The 17,255-nt window shown below is 36.1% G+C and overlaps 2 protein-coding genes across 4 annotated transcripts; both read right to left on the bottom strand.

Annotated features, from left to right (window-relative positions):
* Positions 1-406: 406 nt before the first annotated feature.
* On the bottom strand, positions 407-15,071 carry LOC145902300 (huntingtin-interacting protein 1-like). Of its 3 annotated transcripts, none has more exons than XM_082990224.1 (25): positions 14,912-15,071; positions 13,618-13,681; positions 13,249-13,391; positions 12,848-12,904; positions 12,397-12,477; positions 11,974-12,050; positions 11,313-11,374; positions 11,026-11,166; positions 10,656-10,789; positions 10,316-10,411; positions 9,599-9,769; positions 9,176-9,359; positions 8,665-8,753; positions 8,106-8,280; positions 7,721-7,894; positions 7,350-7,457; positions 6,648-6,695; positions 5,821-5,951; positions 5,188-5,357; positions 4,561-4,654; positions 4,161-4,261; positions 3,713-3,818; positions 3,009-3,203; positions 2,554-2,673; positions 407-2,056 (listed from the first exon to the last, which is right to left on the bottom strand). In XM_082990224.1, exons 1-25 carry the CDS (start codon positions 14,975-14,977, stop codon positions 1,955-1,957), a joined length of 2,889 nt encoding a protein of 962 aa, XP_082846350.1. In that variant the 5' UTR covers positions 14,978-15,071; the 3' UTR covers positions 407-1,954. The 3 variants fall into 3 exon arrangements, with proteins under 3 accessions (XP_082846350.1, XP_082846349.1, XP_082846351.1); XM_082990223.1 differs by lacking the exon at positions 14,912-15,071 and adding an exon at positions 13,979-14,073; XM_082990225.1 differs by lacking the exons at positions 6,648-6,695; positions 14,912-15,071 and adding an exon at positions 13,979-14,073.
* Positions 15,072-15,085: 14 nt separating this feature from the next.
* Positions 15,086-16,460, bottom strand: LOC145902303 (cancer-related nucleoside-triphosphatase homolog). Its single transcript, XM_082990229.1, has one exon. It carries the CDS (start codon positions 16,346-16,348, stop codon positions 15,803-15,805), a length of 546 nt encoding a protein of 181 aa, XP_082846355.1. The 5' UTR covers positions 16,349-16,460; the 3' UTR covers positions 15,086-15,802.
* Between the last annotated feature and the right edge of the window lie 795 nt (positions 16,461-17,255).

Genomic DNA, 17,255 nt, shown 5'->3' with positions numbered 1-17,255 from the left:
GTCCAGAACAAATTGAATAATGGCCATAATTTGAGGGTGCCACATTTATTATGCATGCAGCTACGAAACCAGAATGTGTAAACTTAATCCAGCCACGAATAACTGTGCTGTTGTATTTGTCAGGGCTACCAATGCCACAGATTGAAGTGTAAAAAGTGGTCGGTGACCCCGCGAGAAATAGTTCCTTAAAACCACTTGAAACTCCAACTACGCAATAATAAAACACCCTCGTCTTGACAACTTACAATTACCCGACTGGACCTTATATGTTGGGTTCCAGTAAATCAGTGCACAACTTATCACAGCGAATATAGCTGTAAATGACAACCATCACAATTTAGTTAAGTGCTACTTGCAAACATTGTTTACTGCAAGAAAACTGAAAATAGGAAGCTTCAACCCAGTGTAAGCGTTACAGTAATTTATTACACTCTACAGTCGCATCACATATACCTGAAAACAAATATTTCGACATCAATCAAAAACGTCACTTGCGCGTCACATTGACGTCACGACGAACATGTAATATAATAAAAACTGTATCGATTGTGTAGAACAACTATCTTCAACGTACAACTCATGCTAGTAAGTTGGAAAAATTCGTTTAATAAGAAGGCAGTTGCAGCGGGTGAAACTACAAAAAACATTGAAATTTGGGCATGATCAAGGGTTTCAAATGCATCGAAATCATTACGAACACGCGCAGAGGAATAGCAAAAGCAGTGACAGGAGATTGAGATTGAGATTAATCTGCGCTAGTCTTGGTACATGTATTAGCGCTACGGTAAAAGCACTTTTCTGTTTTGCAGGCCAAAAGTTTGTGAAGAATTCACCGACGGAAACGTAAAAGACTAAAACAACGACGGCTATGCACAACTTTTACGCGGCCTTGACACAAACTTACCACATGTGACGTTATTTATAGAAAGATTACATATTAGCATAAGCCTTGATGAAGTGCAGCCTGTTAGAAAAAGTTGCAGTGTGGTTTCCCGTACTGCAATACAAGGTGGTTGGCATGCAATCAAATGATCCACCACACAACTCTGAACGAACAGAAAAACGGTACAGAAAAAGAAGGTGTACTATAGAACGCGAAACATGTACAAACTAAACCGCCAACAATAGCTTTGTCTATACGCTCTAGGGCAATGAGTCGAAATCTAGCATCGTACTAAATTGCTGAAGAGTGCTAGAGATTATAACAAGTTAATCACACTATGAGTACTTCTGTTGGTAGCGTAAAATTAGTAAACCTGATATTTACTTTTTGAAAATAAATTAACGTAACCAGTATGTAGATTGTCAAAAAGTTCCAAGTCGGCGCAAAACAAACCCAGTGGTTTTACAAACTTTAATTTAATATGTTAATTTTTTGGAAACTTGGGTAAATTTTGTGTATAAATGTTTAAAACACAAACATGCCTAAATGTTTATGGATGACTAACATTATTTAAGCATAAAAGAACTTGATAACGCGTCACTTTGTTTAACAGCAAGTTTGCTCATAAAAGGCGTTGGTTGCGTTGGAATTTGTTTGGCTAGAAACGAGAGTGATGCCAAACATTGACCATCGTAAATTCTTGCAACAATATTTGATGCTGAACCCAGGTCAGATGATTGTCAACAAAAAAGAAGGCGTTTTGCTACACTTTGGTAGACACTATATGGACTGTTTACGTTCAGTGTGGAAAATACAGAATCAATTGTAAACAGTTCTGTGTTTGTCAACCTAAATCTAACTGAGGAAAGCGTACTTAAAATATAGTAATGTCCAAACTGCAGGGTATACCGCGCATTCCTGAAGCATTTGGAATGAGTAAAAATATGTTCGTCTGCGCTACCGAACCTAACGTGGATTAAAACCAACTTCTACAGACTGCATTCAACATCAACGAATTTCCAACAAAAATCCATCGTCTTTGGTTGGAAAATTTGAAGAAGAATTTCACTTTCAGCTTGTTTCTGGTTTCGGAAGCAACTGAGGTTTTTGTTTGACGGCTGGTTTTATCGATTTGTTGCTATTGTTGTTGTTTGAGTTAACGTTCTGTTGTTCCTGAAAAGATTTTACAAGAACTTTGTTGCTGAGTGCATTTCCAACTTCCGGAGAAACGTGTATTATTCGTATAATATTGGAATATATTTGAAATTTTTTAGAACTTAGCACTGGTGATGAACACCGTGGTGTTTGAAACGGCTGCTCAACGACTAGCATATACGAATAAAATATAATTACCGCAATTTGCAAAATATGGCGACACCATTTAAGTGCGAAATATTTGGAGCGAATCAGTTTAAAGATAAATGCCTTTGAATAAAAAAGCCAAAGCTAAGATTCTGTTAATCATTTTACGTAAACGTTTCGAACCTATACTTGGTTCATCATTAGTACCACTGATAAACCAAGTATAGGTTCGAAACGTTTACTTAAAATGATTAACAGAATCTTAGCTTTAGTAGCTTTTTTATTCAAAGTTATCAACTCCACTTATTTTGCACCCAGATAAATGCCTTCATTCGCGTCAATGACCGCGATCATTTCTGTTCGTCTACCTGATCTGCATCAGCATCTTCATCTTCTTTTACTCCTGCCAGTTCGTAATGCTTCTTTCTCAAGGTACCAAGTTTCAAACGTTCTTGATTCAAAGCTTGTTCTAACTCCAGAACTTTTACCTGAAGGGAGAAAAGGCAACGGTCGGACAATGATATTTACTCCAGCTATGTTAAGCATAAATGCTACTTTTGTGCTTTAAACATTTTACGAATGAGGTTGCTTTGAGGTTTGAGGTTGAAAAAAAACACTAAAACCAATGTACACAGATTAGGAAACGTTTCGACCCTATTTTACTGGTCTGGAATTTAACATAGCATTTCATTGAAAAAAAGGGTCAGTCATCATCCAGGTTTATGTTTAAGAACAAAAAGCAACTTTAGAACGAATGTTATAAAGCGTGAAGATACGTGAGACTCATCCCCCTACTTCTAAGCACATCATCACGATCACGTACCTGTGAGTCCATTTCCCTTCGTTTGATCTGAGTAAGAGTCATGACTTTGGAAAGGTCGGAGAGAGATTCGCTCGTTTCGTCGAGTTGCCTCCTTCCAGCTTTCGTTGAAGCCACCACCCTCGCTGTGGCTCCGTTCACGTTGCGTGATGCGGATTGGAGTTTGGTGAGTCGGTCGCTATTCTTACCCGCCTTCACCTGAACAACCAGATGTTTGTGTTAAACAGGGGGTCGGAAAGCACTTGACCGCAACGCGTGTCAGTTTTACCTCACCTGCCTTGTAAATAGTGTATAGTTATGTACGTCATACAGTATAAGATATGAACTCTTTAAACTTTTGGCATGCTCAGAGTAGTTACTTCGCGTGCCACCCCTGGTATAAAGTCTCGCGAAAAGTTGATCGCGTTGAAGTAAAAAACTTGAGGATTTTATTCAAACGCAGTTTTCCCCGCCGTACTCACGTTATTTTTGCACTCAGTTGGAAAATTTTCGTCCGTAAATATGGCAATATCTCAAAATTGTACAAAATTTGTCCAGCATTCACAGTATTGTTACATCAGCAATATTGGAAAAATACCAATTAAATTTAAAATGCGATGAAACACAAAATCTTTTTACTAACACTGATAAAAAGCTGGTAATGTTAAGTGTCGGGTCACAGCGCGGTCATTAGCTTTACTTGAGTTTCAGGCTGAATCGAAACTTACCCGAGAAGCCGCTACAAGTTGTGCGGTGCTGGCAGCGATCTCGTGCGAGCAAACCATCAGTTCCTCAAACTTGCCTTCGCCCTGGACAACCAGGTCAGCTGCATCTCTACAACACAAACGACTTGCAATGTTGAAACATAAAACACAACGATTTTGCTGAGAGAAAACAATGCCAGAATGGTCCGAAGCATAACAAACTTTTCAAAAAAATTTATATGTTCTCAGAACAAAATTCTTCAATTTCAGAAAAAATACGGCTTCGAGTTGTTTTGATATGCATTGGCAATGACAGGAAATTTATTTGATATAATGTTACGTTGTATTGTAATAAAAGCAATTCGTAACGTTCCCAAAGAAATTGTAACCTTCATAACCGATGTTTGCAAAATGCGGTGAGGAGTTCGGCAGCTAAACTTAACACCCAGGGTCGATGAATGAAAATACTTACGTCAGCATGGTCGCTCCCCAACCAACAGCTTTGGCGGCCGAAATTAATCCTTCCGTCCAGCGGGAGTTTTTCATGTAGAATTCCTTGGACGACGAGGCCCCCTGCAATAAACACGAAAGTTAGAAACAATAGCAAATCTGTTTGTGAGCTGCAGGGGCACTCTTTCGACCTATAAGGTCTTCTCGGTGCAGCTTGTCGAAACAGTGACTAGGTGTTTTCAACAAATGGCTTGAAATATAAAACCGCCAAGAACATTATAGAATTTCAGTGAGCTGCTGACAGTGGAAATCATATATTATTGGCTCCACTTGCTAAAATACAATTCCTAAGTCTAAGCTTAAAGCAATAAAAATCATTAAGGCCGAAACAAAATGCGGGAAAACAGAAAACGTATCCTCACCCTTCCTTGGCTGACAATCTCCTTCTGAAGTTCTTTGGCTGACATGATTAAGAGACGAATGCAAGCCATTAGCGCGTTGCACGAGTCCAAGATTCTGCAAACAATAGAAAATAAAAGTTAAAACCAACGGAATCCATGCTTTGAGACTATGTCAAATCGCACATGTAATAAACAATATTAGTTATTGTGTAATATGTATCACATAACAAGGCAGTTAGTTGATTCCCGCCTAGGAAAAGATGAGGAACGCGCCTTTAAATTACAGTCAGGATGCGGACGAAACAATGCAGACAAAACTTACAATGGCGTCTAATGTTGGCAGCACATTTAAAACTCTATGTTTGAACTTTCATATTCCAGGGCACGGTTTCTCAACTGGGGTCCAATGGCCACTTGGCCATCAATTGCGTAAACTTTGTTGACCCCCATGACCTATTTCTCAACTGGGGTCCAAACGATACACAGCGATGAAGTCCATCACATTTAGGGGCACCACCGACAATGGGTTCTTCAAACTTTGTCATCGGTCATGGAGGTCAACAAAGTTTACTCATTTGATGGCCAAGTGGCCCATGTACCCAAATGAGTTGAAAAATCGTATGCGAAACCGTAATTATCGTCACCAACCTTTCGTTAACTTCCAAATTAACCCCGGTGTCCTTTTGTCGGGCCTCGTTCAATAAATCTTCAATTCTTTTCGCGGCTTGTTCGATCGCGTTTGATGTTGAAGCCATTTCCTGTTGTACGAGATCATGGAGATCGCCACCCCGGACGTCAGTAATTTTCGGCAGTAACTCCTAACATAAAGAAGTGAGTTTAAAAATTTACGCGGGAATTGTTGCTTTAAACTCAGTTTTTTATAGAGCTGCAAAACTATTTTGTTGTCACAATAATTGTAATATTGATTCAATAAAACAGGCCTGGAAGCATCAGTAGTAAAAAAATTGATAGTTTGAATAAACAACTTGCATATGTTTTTATTCAACAATAAGAATTTCATATTTAAAGACAGGGCAGAAGAAACAGAAATAAATTCTGGTCGTTGAAAAATCAAAAGCATCTACACATTAAAGATAATTCCCCAGAAGATTTAACAATACAAAGTATTCTTAACAATAAACAAAAATCCAAGTTAAAGTGACATTTTTCCGGGTACTGTAATACTCCTTAAGTGCCCTTAATCAATATGAGAACAACAAACACCAAATAAATCAAGTCCCAGATTTTTGCTGTTATAGATAAGATTGTACATGTTTCTACCTGGGCTGTATTCAGAAGCTCCGTAATTTTGTTTTTCGTTTTCGTCCCATTAGCGTTTTGTATGGAATGCTTTACAACCCTCAGAAAAGATACAGATTCATCCCCACAACCTCTGCAAACTGTTTCAAGAGCTGTGAAGACAAAATCACAGTTTTAAATGTAAAGATATAATTTATTTTTAAGTGAGCACCATATAAAACATTTATGGCTGAGATTTGTATTTTATTTGACAACGGAAATTGTGTGGAATAATAAATTTAATTTTATAAAAAAAACGCATATTGCTTAATCATTGGATGATATCCCTTGAAAAATAATGTTTTTCGAAACCATTTTTCAGGTTCATTCAGGCCATAATGATATTTGACAAAAAAATTGGCAATTGTTTAAATTTGGTTAAACTTGCAAAATTTGTTTGCTGCATGCTAAATGAGCATTTCATCACAATGTAATTTGTGTTTCTGTCAAATTGTGGCCCTTTAAGTTTAAAAGGCAATTTATTTACTTAAACCAAATAAGTCTTACGTATGTAGGCTTGGTGTTAATATTTTCACATTTTTATGCCATAAAACAACATTTGAAACAATATACAAATAACTTGAATCTTTTGCCACAATGTTTAATATGAAGCAATGTACACCAAAGTTAAGTAATGCCATTATTTTATAGTTAGAAATTGCAAAACAATTACAAATATTAAAAGTAAAGATACAACAATTAATAAAACAACCGTAAATAAAAGATTAATATTTTAACAAAGCAAAATCAAAATGAAAATCATGCAAAATATTAGTGGCATGCACACGTTGTATGTATAAGATACTTACCCATCACCAAATCAAATATTCGATCTCTCCATTTGGTTGGACTTAAAGCTACATTTTGCAATCACAAAGTGAGCATGAAAACAAGTAAAAATAATTGAATATTGAAAACAGACAAAACACAAGTAGGTATTGGCTGCAAGCTTACAAGCAACATGGAAAAATTATCTCTTACGGTTTCAAATCAACTAGATCAGTGGTTCTCAACCTTTTTGTATTTGTTGAAAAAACTTCTAACAAGTTTTAAGGCCCAGTGATTATAAAAAATCTAAACTAAAATGTAATGAAAATGAACGAAACATGTTAACACAAAAAATATTTAATAAGGCAAAATTATGCACTTCGGACCAGAGGAAATCCATCGAAAGTGTGAGAATATATATTGGGGGTAAAATTATTATTGGCACCGGTAAGCTAACCTCCAGTTAAGAAACACTGATAGAGATGTTTATTTCTTGAACAACCCAAATCACAACAAAATAGCCAGCTTTAACTATTACCTCAACCACTTCTCACATGTGTATTTAGGCTAAGGTAACATGCAGTGCATAATATTCACCCAACACTACACACATACAGACAGCAAGCAAGCAAACCAACTAATATCTATCTACAAATACTAAGTGCAAATAAACCACGTGTCTATAAAAACTGTCTTCAAGCATTGAAATTATGACATGCGAAGATTGTAAAATAAATTCCCACCTGTGCCCTGTTGGTCGGGGGCCATGTTACAAGTCGCTCCCCCATTTTCTATTGTTTCTGCCATCCAGTGGCCAAAGGAAGAGATGCTCCGCAGCAAACCACTTACGTCTACAAAAAAAATCCCAATCAGAACACAATGCACAATTTTTCTGCGTATATATATATAGATTTAAACCTGTTGAAATAAACTTATGCTGACACAAATACTTGGTGAATATACGAAATTATTTTCCTTGTAAGCAATGTTCTCTCCTTAATTTCATAGTTATAACATCCAAAAAGTACATTTGTAACTGTTAAGCAGAATAAACAAAAATTCATATAATTACAATCCAAAAGTCTGAAGTCTATGTACAGAAAGAATATTTTACCATCATGCTGTGTGTATGCCTTCAAATTATCCTCAACACTATTAATGGCCTCCGATGCTTTGGTAGCAATTTGCATGAGTGATTCAGCACTGCATGTCCGACTGCTGTTTGTTTCATCGTCCAATGACTGGACTGCAGTTTTAATAATATCCATTGCTTCTTCAGTGGTCAAAGCTGACAAGAAAAGAAAAAAATCAACATTTTGGACGAATAGAAGTAATCTAATATAAATTTTTTATGAATTGTTGAGTGGTAAAATTGTCAAGTTAAGTAAACTTAATTTTAAATTTTTCCAAATACACTCAACTATATGTTATTAATTTTAACTTATTTAAATTGGAAAATGTATTAAAACGTAATATATTAACAAACCCCAGTGTCTCACCTAAGAGTTTGGCTTTCAACTCCTTTTGCTTTCTATCACTTTCCATATTGGCCAATAGCGTGTCTTCCAGTTGTTTTCGTAAGGCTTCAATTTCTCTGAGTAACCTTGACCTTTCACCTTCGACCTCACCAGCACTTTGTTGCAGTGTCTCAGCCTGACGCCGGGTGTCAGCATTCTGGAACAAAGCTATGGAATTTACACAACAACAATCTTAATGTTGGAGTCAATAATAATAAAGCTAAAGGCTACAGTTGACCTTGGTGCAATTTTCTAGACATGAAATCATACTTATGTTGTAGTAATGGATCCACAAGGTAGGGATGACACACAGTTTTATGTATAAGTATTATGATATTAGCTAATTTAACTGCATTCTAACATGACATATTTTTTTATTTGTATTTGTATAAAGTACGTTTATAATTGCACAAGAAACATCACATTTATGTAAATAGCCTCGTAAAGCGTATAATGACGTAGTTCTGGTTTTCTTGTATCCCGCATTCAAATCGATATATTTGTACATAAGTATGGTAATTTAAGGGGAAATGCGCCATACCTTCCTCAGTAAGTCAGCGTGTTCCTTCACCAACGACATGTGCTTATCTTTCAGCTTCCTGTACATCTCTTCGCTACCCTGAGCTCGTTCTGATCAAGTAGAAGGGCGAAACACATTATTAGTTATCGCCGCCGAATGTTTATGTACAAACGCAATTATGACATCTACAATCCTTTGACAGATTGGAACAACACACATTATGCATTAAATTCGTAAAAAAAGGTCATTTTATCATCATTTTGAGAATGACAACATGACAGAAACTTGCAAAGTTAGGTTAAAGTGCAATGCGTATTGATGTGATTGTATAGTAACGAGTAACCCTGTAATCTTAGGTAAATGGTATTGTTGTGATGACGTAGGTTTCTATTTGCATTGTGACTTGAACAGTTAAACACGGTACATCGTGTAGAATGTATGGTAACGGGTAACGTATTGGCGAGTTGTTACAACAAGAAAGCGTCAAGAGCTCTTACATGTGCAACGCCAACAATCGTATCACAAGACTCACTTTCAACATCCACCATCAAACTCTGGGCCCGAACCGCGGTCTCGGCCTGCTGTTCCGCTTCACTGACTTGCCGACGGAGTCGAATCAGGTCGTCATGGGTGTTTTTCGCGATTACCTGACTTTCGTCAAGTTCACGTTCAAGACTGTGAATTCGGTCCAGCAACCTCCGTATTTCTTCTGAGTGCTTTGAAAAGAAAGATTTTTTTACTATTTTAATCTCGTGTCGTGTTAAAGGTCAGATGAAAACGGTTACAACTTCTCAATAATAAAATCTTATCCTGGTATGTTTTGTTTTAAACTACAACAAAAAAATTAGCCGCCAGGTGTTTCTGCTGTGGTGCTTTCGCATAATCCAGCCTTTATTCAATAAATATGTCGATTTTTTGAGTCAAAAAAACGATATTGCATCACCAAAAGTCGAACCTCATTTTGCATCAGCTCAATTTCAGCTTTAAGTCTTTCAATTTCCGATCTCAGCATTTGTATTTCAGCGTCACGTGGATCGGGTTGCTGGTAACCGTTGAAGTTGAAAGTCTCGTCTGTGCTGGGGAAAATTTCGTCAAAGTTCGTGTCGATCAGGTTCCCAGTCTGTGGCTTTTGGTAAACACGGTTGATTGTTATTGAGGAGAAGTGAAAAAGTGTGAAGCAACTTTTGCAGGAACAAAACAGCGTTGGAAATGTGAAAAATGTTCATACATAAAGCGTGGATCTTGCACTGACAACTATGGTCTTGGGATCGTGGCACTAAAGTTCTTGCAAAAAGTGATTACTAGGACTGACCTTGATTATTGTACATTATTCCAAGACAACTACTCAAGAGATAATATATATATATATATTTCTGCCTAATGGCATCACCAGCATTCAGTAAATGTGAAACAGGTCTTAGTTATTGACATTACTGTTCTGAGTTTAAATGTTTTTCGGATAATGTTGGAAAACGCAAAACGTGAAATTATAATTAACTGATGATTATAGGGTGACGGAAAAGTACAGTTTTCATTTCATATTGGCTATAAACCACAGCCACAATTGTAGCTCAATGAAAGTTTTACATAAGTATTTTGGTGTTCAATACTTCATGGGGTGTATTGTCTGCCAGCAGGGTGTGTAAAGGTTCAACAAAGCATGAAAACATACCTCAGGAGAATTGGATCGATCCATTTCTTCCGGTAAAATTCTCACTGGTCCCAACTCATGGCTTCCGTCAGATGCAATGAGAAAATCAGGGACAGTCTAATGTAAAGTTACACTGATTAGTTATTATGTAGAACACATTTTAATGCTTTGCAATACCAACAAATATACAGTCACAATCTTCCTTATTCAAACCTGTACTGCAATGAAACGCAATCAGCAGTCCAATAAGCACCACAAATTTATTGTCAATATCACCAAATTAGGGGGAAATTAGTTCAAACAAATGTGCACGGTTGAATACAAATAACTACTTGTTCCACAACCAGTGGTTTCAACTTACCTCATGCATTGTTGGGACCTGTATGAGTTTCTTAAAGTACTGCAGGTTGCTACATATGTAGTAGAACTTCTTGAGATTGGCATGACATGTTCGGAATCGCTCACGGTGACCAGTTAGTGTGTCAGGGGGTAAACCTTTACAAAAAATCTACATATATACCATCTTTTTACAATAGTTTTATTTTAAATTGACTACATTTTTATGTTGCAAAATAGATAAATTTTACAGCTTGCAGCAGAAACATTTTACTAAAAAAGAAGATTATCAACTTATTCATTAACATTCTAAACATATTGTTACATCACAGAACTTTTGTTTCTTTGTGTATAAAAAGATGATTACATCACAAACACTTGCTACAAGCACTTACATGAGTGTAATTTGAAAAGGAGCTTGACAACATAGTCATAAAGTTGGCTCGAATCAAGAATAACAAGAATACAAGGAGCGAGACGACATTGTCCGGGTCCAGTAAGGGAGACTGCTCGTGACATATCCAGGGTTGAGAAAACTGCATAAAAATGCAGAAGACGAAATAAAATACCAATTTTTCAAGGGAAAATTGATGATGGAATGTCAGGGAACACAAATAACAAATTTTAAATGCAAGTGATTGGCTGGAAAGATAAATGCTTGCAAATGGTTTGTAAAACAAACTTTTTTGTTGCAGATCCATCAGCGCATCAATTCCATCCAAAATGTCCACACTCAGTTCAAAGCTGTAAAAGAGCAATCAAGTCATTACTGACGTAAAACTGCAATAACAGCACGATAAAGCACAGTTAGGCGTGGGCTATATTACAGGATGAAAAGTAAAACAAGTGACTCAGAGCCAATTTAAAAAGGCACACTTGTGTTTCATGTCACCCCACATAATCTGTAGATAGAAAAAAACACACTGCACTACATGGTGGGAAACAATGTGGGCTATGCATTATTTATGTATGATGGGGTTCATGAGAAAATAGCATGTCTTTAAGGCATGTATAATTTAAAAATTATCTAGTCTCCATTACATTACTGATGGCACAATAAGTATATACAGTGCTATTTACAACACTGTAAGTACATTGTGATATTCATCATATTTATTCCATACAAAAAATGCTTTATTTAGGTTGGGTGTGATTTCTAAAAGTACATGACAAATAGAGCACACCCATGTTTAAAACATGTAGAGTTCGATGCCTTGAATAGCAAAGCAAATGACAATAGATCTAAAATTAGCATCAACTAGTTTTCACTATATAAGGTCAGCCAAGCATTCTGCACTTGTTTTTTTGTAGACTATGAAGGATAAGTTATTGATTTTACTTACAAGGCGTTGACATCATTGTGCCCAATTTTCTCCAAATCTTCTTCGGAGATTGAAAGATTACCAGGAAATGACTCGTACTGAATAAACAACATTTAGATCACTTAATATTAACGTACTGCAGTTTTGCTAAATGCTGTATATTGTCTCTGGAATTATACTATATGATGACTTAATTAAGGAAAAAAGGGTTTGAGTATATGTTTTGTGTACTTTGAGTAGATCAAACCAAACCAAGCAAAGATAATGTATACTTATTTATAGCAACAAGCTCATCATGTACAAAGTTTCAAGACTTGACATAAAATGTTTAAACATAACCCACGTCTTTGCAGGTCTTCAGGATAAACAACATAGCCAATATAATATGCAAATGAATTTTGAAGCAGTCATATGGTCTATACTGTTTGTCCTAAATATTTGTACCTTTTTGTAAAATTCCATTCTTTGCAACAAACACTTCAAATAGCAACTAATTAGTTTTCCATAGCCAACAGGAGTGTGACCCTGAACAAACATGTGATACTTTAATACAAATGCCAGGACCCATATGATTAATAAAATACAAATACACTAAGCACATATTGACAAATCAAACATTTCCAACAATACTTGCCCTGAAAAAACAGAAGACGGGACTGGACTTGAATTTAAAATTGTTTTAAAAACACAATATTGACATGATACAAAATATTTTAGTAATAAAATTCGTTTACTAACAAATAGATTTTTACCACAAAAGGATGTACAGAATAAAGAAAAGGTTTTGTTATATTATAAACTGTAGTGTATATACACTGTAAGACATGTACAACACAAAATACTGATGCAATTTTTCAATACTGGCAGTGAAAGGAAAAATGGATTTTAAGCTTACCCAATTTCGAGATAGGTCATTTATTTGTTGTCTGTACTTGGCTGAATCTCGAATTACCTAAAAATAGTAGATAGGTTTCTGTTTCCATTGTTCACTGATTTAGTTTGACACAAACAAGCTGCTGGTAATTTCCGACTGACAAGCTACGATACAAGCATTCCAGCTAAGAGCAGAGTGTAACCAGGAACTATTGAATTGGCCATACAACACAAACTTGCAAATGTTTTGTTCTTCAAAGTATGTACATTCTAAATTTTGGTTTTAGTCTTATTTAAACAATTTAAAAAATATTATTCTGATACAACTCCCAGACAAAGCCAACTTTGAAGTAAAAATGTCTAACTACAAACAACGTATATATACATGTTTAACAAAAGCACAATCTGTGTTTGTATATTTACATTAGGATGTCCATCTCTCAGGAGTTTGTGCAGAACATGACAGAACTTCCAACCCACAATAGACTCAGATGATAAAGGTAATCTTCGTACAACATGCCAGAATGTCTGGGCTCCCTTCTCTTGATGAGTTCCAAGAATTGTATCTGACCATTATGAAATGAATTTTGTTACTAATATGTTTATGGTATGGTTATGTCTGTACTATAAAGTGCATAATTATTTTGTGCATTATTTTCTGGTTTAATGGAAAGTTTACGATGAGTTAGAGTCAAGGTAAATATAACAAGATGGTCAAAACAAAGCACAAATCATCATTCGTTCACTCTTGCAGAAAGCATTAGAAAATACCAATGAATTTTAGTAACTCACTTCGAATATGTTTCTCCTTAGCAGCACATTCCACTGGGTTGATGGCTTTATGTATGCTGGTGGTCTGGACAAACACAAATAAACAATGTTGAAACACCTGTAGGCCAATAAACATGCAAGAATAGTCCACAAATACTTGTTAACCTAACCCTGACAAATGCTAATCAAAGAGAAGTCATGTTTCAAGTAGTGTATTTGCACTTTTTGGCATTTGAATGTTGTAAATCTAAATTGTATTATAAGGTTGTGATAAAAATGACTAGTATTTGCATATGTTTTCATGTCAGCCATTAGAAGTTAGTACAGTATACCTGTGTATACACATATTCATGCCTTTTGACACATCACTGTTAAAACTTACCAAAAATTCAAAAGACAAATGAAATGGCCTTTCTGAAGCCAAATGATCTAAAGATGCTGCTTTTCTCATTTTATAAAAATTCAACCACTAAAACTAAAGAGAATACACAACATGACAGTAAAAGACTGTGCTATTCAACCAAATGATACAAGTTAAATAATTATGAGGCAGCGTTAAAGTTCAACATAAAAAACCAAGCGCCACCAGTTACATCCAGCCATTAGACAGACAGCAATCTGCTGCTGATCATTTGATGATTAAACTGCCAGTGTTTGTTGACAGACTGGGTTCATCTTGATCTGACATTAACTTGCTACTAACCCGCTTTCAGGGAAACCCTACATGCCAAATGAGCAAGTTGCTTTCATCTGACAACATGCTTTCATCTGACAACAACAGACCAGGGGGACCTTCCCTAAACATGCTAACTGACACAAAACACACCTAGCCTTTACAGAGTGTGCTTGACATTTAAAACATAGGTTACAGATATTCAACCATTAAAAGCACAAAAAAATTAAAAAGCTAAGTTTGCTGACAAACAAATAATGCTGCATCATTTTCAAGAGACTCATGCCTGTAGTTCCCCGGGAGAAATGAAAAAAGGACCAGAACAGGAAAGACCGGAAGTACGTAATTAATTCACTGCACAGCCCTTGTTCAGATTGCAATGATGACACTACAATCGGCAGTCAGCATGGGTGACAAAACTGTGCAGATGGAACACCACGCATGAAATGAGTTTGCATGTAGTTTGGTTTAATTACAGATTATTGTAAGTATATATAACAAAATTTTTTTGAAAATATAACTTGTATAAATAAACTTATAAAACATGTAATTACAACTTAGTATAAATGTAAATGCCTTCATAACAAGAGAAATTAGTTTGTCAATACATTTTCAAGTTTGTTGCACAGGTAGAGACTTTACCTGAAATTTTTCAAAGTTTTCTCTTTCAGCATCAAGCGTTGGTGGTCCACGTCTTAGAATGTTCATGCTTGTTTTGTGGTGATAGAAAACTGTTTTAATCAGTGACCATGATGAAGACAATGATTAACACACACTTGCACCTAGAAAGTTAAAGAAAATAGTAAGCAAATGTTTTTTATATTTTCTATGTTTTGTATATATGCTGCAACTTTGTATACTCATTGTATACTATGACACACTGAATGCTATCCACCGTCCACCAAGTTTCACCACTGATAAATTGTTTTAAATCGACAATTTCTGTTCAACAATATAGGATATCATAAAGTTGGAACAGTAAACATGAAGCAGGTGTACATCAAAATTCAGTTCACAACATAGTAATACAAATCCCACAACTTTGCTACTCAAGCACCTCTTGATAGCGAACATATATATGTAAACAGATACTGTACTCACATACTTCCTATGTTGCAAGACTTATTAACACAAATAATGGTTTTGCAAAATTTTAACATGAATATTACAGTTAATTTGATTGATGTAAGATTCATCGTGGCAAATGGGTTATAGAAACAACATAAACATTTGTTCAAATGAACTTTATATTTAGTTATATGGACTGTTTGTTTATGTTCAAAACTTGCCCGAACCTAAACATTCTCAAAACTGTATATAAATATACTGTGGCACTAACAACAAAATCTTTCACCATTGAATTATTAGCAAGTTAGGTGCTTGATATGAGATGGCCAAGTACCAGACAAACACAAGCTATAGCATGATGAACCAAAGTCAACTTAAGATTTTGATATTACATGTTGTAGGCCCCTCATAGGTCTGCCCCTGCACATATGCAACAAAACCAAGAACCTTTACCCCCTGAAGATCCTATTTTGTTATGACAGAGATGATATCTGGTAATAGTTGATCCCTATTTTGCTGATTTATATTAAATACCCTAACATTTTCAGATGATCTAATATGTTCGACAAACGGAATTCCATTTCCCTTTCGTATCGGAATGGTCCCTAAAACTGTGACGTTGTCGTGTTTCAGTAGCGACGCTACTTGTGCAGAGAAAGATTTGCAGAGGAGTTCCATTTTTCCCACTTCGTCCAGAATGAATACGCTCCTACGATCGCCATAGTCGAAGATGGGCTTTACGAATGTTTCAAATTCTTCTACGTACACTGAATATTTCCCGACCTTCGGCCGTTTACGATATGTGCTTTGTTCTTCCACGCGCGCCAAAGGACAACGCGTTCCGTCGACTCTAACTGCGTCAAAACCCAATCTTTGACCGCGTAACCGCACTTCTTCTGTGTAAAATCCCTTCAGAGGGAATTTTCCTTTTATAGCGGTGATCGCGTTCTTGACGAGTGTTGTTTTTCCAACGCCCGGTGGCCCCGTTAAGAAAACATGCCGGACTTCCATCGTGATTGTGAACAACCGTAAAAGCAGTTTTCATGCACATATGCTCTGTACTCATTTGATCACAATAACTGAAACCGTGGAATCAAGGCAACAGTAACAACATGCAACGCAGTACACAAAATTAAAGAAGCCAAAGTAAATTATACCGAGGGTGAATGTAAACAAAAACATTTAAGTTATTATTACTCCATAGAATACTAAAACATAGTATTCTATGATTACTCTATCGACAAGGATAGTTTTATTTTTGCATATTTCGTTATGCATCATTGCTTTCTCAATTTTTGTTTCTGTGTTGGCATAATATTGCAAATATTACTGTTACACTGTAATTTGTCCTTCGCATTTATTAGAACCTGATATAAGTGTGACACAATTGGCAAATTTAATGAGTTATGAACACCGACCCTACAAACAGGACGAGCTCTTTGCCCTAAAAACATAAAAAAACAGTGTTTTGCTTTCATCACATAAATGCTGTAGCAACACGCATGTTTCCCTACTTAATTCTTTAATAATTTGGAACACATAAGTAGGGAAACATGCGTGTTGCTACAATGCCTATTGCAGCAGATCAAAACCTTTCTTTAATCACAGATCTTCTTCTGGAATTATTATGTCGGAATCTCTGCTAAAATTAACCCAAGCTTTAGACAAACCAAATACACGTAATTAAAATGATAAGGCAACGACTCCTTGCGAGCCCGCCTCTGGCCTGATGGATACTATCTGTGCTCTTTGTCCCCTTGTTAACGTCAAACATTCTGCGGCGCTACGACAGACGGTGATATTCCGTGAGTAGATTACCTTAATCGTGGGGCGCCTTACTTGATAACCTTTATTGGTTTTATCGGTGCCCATGCCATTGTATTTGGTTTGTGTAAAGTTCATCTGCGTAGTTGTTTTT

Source organism: Ascidia mentula, chromosome 5 (assembly GCF_947561715.1).
Source record: "Ascidia mentula chromosome 5, kaAscMent1.1, whole genome shotgun sequence".
In the NCBI taxonomy this organism is placed as follows: Eukaryota; Metazoa; Chordata; class Ascidiacea; order Phlebobranchia; family Ascidiidae; genus Ascidia; species Ascidia mentula.
The sequence above is the reverse complement of the archived record's forward strand: the minus strand, read 5'-3'. Positions and strand labels throughout refer to the sequence as shown.